Here is a 4,301-nt window from a genome sequence, read left to right as displayed (position 1 = left end):
GGGAAGATTTAAGGGTGGCCCCTCTGCTGAATGGTGGGAATGTTCTTTGGCATAGGGGAAGATTTAGGGGTTGCCCCCCTGCTGAAAGGCAGGGAAGGGGCACCTTCACATGATCTCTCTGCAGCCAAGGGCATGACCGCTCCATGAAGGAGGGGGCACGTTCTGATAATCTCCCTGCAGCTGAGGACATAACCACTCCATGAACCCAAGATGTTTTGGAAGTAATTCAAGGCTACTGGGAGCTGTGCGTGCAAGGATCAAAGAAACAGACCTCATGCACCTGGGCATGGGGAAAAATATTTACTATAAGATAATGAAGAAGTGGGCATGCTTTGCCATGAGAAAGTGCTAAGAGATTGTGCTACATGATTGTTGTTAAATTCTATTTTTAGTCTTACTGTGTTTTACTATAAAAGATTTCTCGCATTGAAGTTTATTGCCATTGCCAGCAGAGAGGTGGTCCTCTCGTTCTCATTCAGTCGCCCTCTCTACTTCAGCCTCACCCTTGTTGGCTGGCTCTGACAGATCTCCATAGAAAACCTCCAGTACACCGGCCCACACCCAGAACTGCTTTTTTTGAACATTAAAATAACTGAACATTTTTTTTTTTTCGAGATAGGGTTTCTCTGTGTAGCTCTGGCTGTCCTGGAACTTGCTCTGTAGACCAGGCTGGCCTTGAACTCAGAAATCTGCCTGGCTCTGCCTCCCAAGTGCTGGGATCAAAGGCGTGTGGGACCACTGCCCAGATGAACATTATTTTTGAAGGGAGGAAGTGTATGAAGATAGAGTAGAACATTTTACACATAAAGAAAACATTCTAATTAAGATACTTTAAAAGGCATTGTAGATGTTTATTTAACAGTGCAAATTCGTTCAGCTATCATAAGGATTTACACAACCCAAGGAGGAAAGAATCAAAAAAAATTTTTTTGACCTGGGTACTACTTCTTAAAAGGGTCTCAAATCTTGATTAGAATTATCATATGCAGTAATGAAATTCTTGAGTTCTTCAATACACTGCTCACCTATTGCATTTAAATTCTGCTTCAGTGAAAACTGGATAGATTTTTCTAGTGAGGGATCTTTCTCAATTAGCATTTTCACCACCAACCCAAAAGTCTCACAGTCTTGTTGGTAAACTTGCACAATCTCTCTGGTTTTTGATGAGATGGCTTCAGAGCGGCTACGAAGCTGGTTGTCTACAAACATTTCTGTGCCACCTGTTGGATTTGACTTGGGTTCTTCTGCCAGGTCAATAAATAGGGGTGCCATGGATCTCACCTCAAACGCAGAAATTTCAGCTAAGTTACCTTTGTTGATCATCTCTAGTGTTTCAGCCTCAGCAAGTTCCTTCTCAGTTAGCTTGCTGGGTTTGGATGAAGAAACTGCTGATGAAGTTGAGAATGAATTTCTTCCTGAAGTTTTTGAAGGCTTGATGGATCTCTCTTTACATATATTCTGAGACCGATGGAAGGAGTATGTCCTGCTTTGCTTCTGAGAATGACATCTATTGCTGATACCAGAGCTGGATCTGCTGTGTGGGGAGTTCTTCCAGCTTGCAGGTGATTCTCTGAAGAAAGGAGCATCACTTTTATGGGGAAACCAACCTTTTGAATAATGGGAAGAATAGAAATTTTTTCCTCTAAAGCTACCTTTCATGTTCCTGTAATTAGGCTGCCAGTTTGTGGAATGATCGTCTCTTGCCCTTTTTCGATCATGAGAAAAACTGAGGCCCTCGTCATATACAGGGCAATCCACATGACTGTAATAGCTACTGTAACCTCCTTTATCTGGTGTGGGTAGCAGAGGTGGTCTCTTACCTAGGAGTGGTGGTCTCTTAGGCACATTAACTACTTGAGGTGGTATCCCATGGATTAGAGGTGGTCTCTTTGGCTCATTAACTACTCGAGGTGGTATCCTGTCTATTAGAGGTGGTCTCTTTGGCTCATTAACTACTCGAGGTGGTATCCTGTCTATTAGGGGTGGTCTCTTTGGCACATTAACTTCTCGAGGTGGTATCCTGTGTATTAGAGGTGGTCTCTTTGGCTCATTAACTTCTCGAGGTGGTATCCTGTCTATTAGAGGTGGTCTCTTTGGCACATTAACTACTTGAGGTGGTATCCTATCTATTAGGGGTGGTCTCTTTGACTCATTAACTTCTCGAGGTGGTATCCTGTCTATTAGGGGTGGTCTCTTTGGCTCATTAACTACTCGAGGTGGTATCCTGTCTATTAGAGGTGGTCTCTTTGGCTCATTAACTACTCGAGGTTGTATCCTGTGTATTAGAGGTGGTCTCTTTGGCTCATTAACTACTCGAGGTGGTATCTTGTCTATTAGGGGTGGTCTCTTTGGTACATTAACTACTCTATGGTAGCCATCACTGGGATGGCTTTGAGGAGGTTCTTGTTCTCTTGGAAGTCGTTCGTAGTCATATTGTTCTTCATTCCTCATTTCATTTCTTGTGGAGGCTACTACTTTCCACTGATGGGCTGCTGCCTCCACTGCAGCCGTTGCTTCCCGGTAGTGATCTACAAAAGAGGAAAAAAAACCAGATCCCTTAAAGACATACAGAATTATACAATTAAACAAGTGAAGGAAAAAAATAGAAGTAATAAAGAAACCGTAAAATAGGGAATCCTCCAGATTAGGAAACCTAATGACGATAACAGGAAAAACAGATGCAAGAAACACCAAAATAATACAAGAAACAGAAAAGAGAACATTGCTGTAGAAGATAAAATAGATGAAATTAAAACATCAGTCAAAGAAAATGTTAAATCTAAAAATTTCCTGACATAAAAAATCCAGGAAATCAGATACTATGAAAAGACCTAACCTAAGAATAATAGGAATAGAAGAAGGTGAAGAGTCGCTGCTACAAGGGTCCAAAAATATTTTTAACAAAATCATAGAAAACTTCCCCAACTCAAAGAAAGAGATGCCTATAAACATACAATAAGCTGATAGAACACCACTTAGACTGAACTAGGAAAGAAAATCCTCCCACCACATGATAATCAAAACACAACCCTACAGAACAAAGGAAAAATATTAAAAGCAGTTCATACTGTTCTTATTTTAGAGAAAGAAAATAATTTTTCACTCTTTAAATGAGATTTATACATAACTTCCTTCTCAATAGTATCTGAAAAGGTATAGAAAGAGTACCCGTAGAGTGGAGAAATATGGCAAATACAGTACAGTCTGGTGGTCAAGCCCAACAGCAATACTGAAAGTCATATTGGTGAAACTTATCACTGAGTATTGACTATGTCCCAGGCTTAAGTACAGGATATTCACCTAGACAATCATTAAATATTAATCATAACTATGAGTTTGGTATCAGTAGATTATTATTTTTATTAACATTTATTCTTGTTTAATTTTGTAATAATACCTACACTGCTGATATGAAATATTTTATTTTGTAATAAAAAAAGGAGTAATTATGTTAATGGTATTATAAAAATATTTTCTGAGGGAGTACTCTGACCCCGGGACTCAGGTGGGACCAAAGAGGAGGCATAGGACACAGAAGCTGAAGAGCAACTGGGACAGGGTCCTTCATTCATCAATCCGCACCCAGGATGGACAGCTGATCCACAATCCTCTGTGCACTAGTCTTACCAGAGGAGAGCTGATCTCCCAGAAGTGCTGACACAGGCTTACAGACCCACAGGAGGAACAAGTTTCAGCCAGAGACAGAAAGAACATCTAACACCAGAGATTAACAGATGGCGAAAGGCAAACGCAAGAATCTTACCAACAAAAACCAAGACTACTTGGCTTTATCAGAACATAGTATCCACACCAAAGCAAGTCTTGGATATCCCAAAACACCAGAAAACCAAGATTTGGATCTAAAATTGTATCGCATGATGGTGATAAAAGAATTTAAGAAGGACATTAATAACTCCCTTAAAGAAATACAGAAGAACACAGTTAAACAGGTACAAGCCCTTAAAGAGGAAACACAAAAATCCCTTAAAGAATTACAGGAAAGCACAACCAAACAGGTGAAGGAATTGAACAAAACCATCCAGGACCTAAAAATGGAAGTAGAAACAATTAAGGAATCACAATGAGAAACAACTCTGGAGATAGAAAACCTAGGAAAGAAGTCAGGAGATGCAAGCATCACAAACAGAATACAAGAGATAGAAGAGAGAATCTCAGGGGCAGAAGACACCATAGAAAACATTGACACAACAGTCAAAGAAAACACAAAATGTGAAAAGCTCCTAACCCAAAACATCCAGGAAATCCAAGACACAATGAGAAGACCAAACCTAAGGATAATA

General features: G+C 40.2%; 1 protein-coding gene across 6 annotated transcripts in view; it reads right to left on the bottom strand.

Moving 5' to 3' along the window:
• Positions 1 to 827: 827 nt before the first annotated feature.
• Positions 828 to 4,301, bottom strand: part of LOC116090673 (periphilin-1-like) — a 43,879-nt gene continuing 40,405 nt past the window's right edge. For all 6 annotated transcript variants that reach the window (XM_031371439.1, XM_031371447.1, XM_031371427.1 and 3 more), the window contains one exon: positions 828 to 2,528. In XM_031371439.1, coding sequence (XP_031227299.1) covers positions 949 to 2,451 — 1,503 coding nt within the window. In that variant the 5' untranslated portion in view covers positions 2,452 to 2,528 and the 3' untranslated portion in view covers positions 828 to 948. The remainder of the gene's footprint in view (positions 2,529 to 4,301) is intronic.

The sequence above is a fragment of the Mastomys coucha genome, chromosome X, assembly GCF_008632895.1.
Source record: "Mastomys coucha isolate ucsf_1 chromosome X, UCSF_Mcou_1, whole genome shotgun sequence".
Lineage (NCBI taxonomy): Eukaryota > Metazoa > Chordata > Mammalia > Rodentia > Muridae > Mastomys > Mastomys coucha.
The sequence above is the reverse complement of the archived record's forward strand: the minus strand, read 5'-3'. Positions and strand labels throughout refer to the sequence as shown.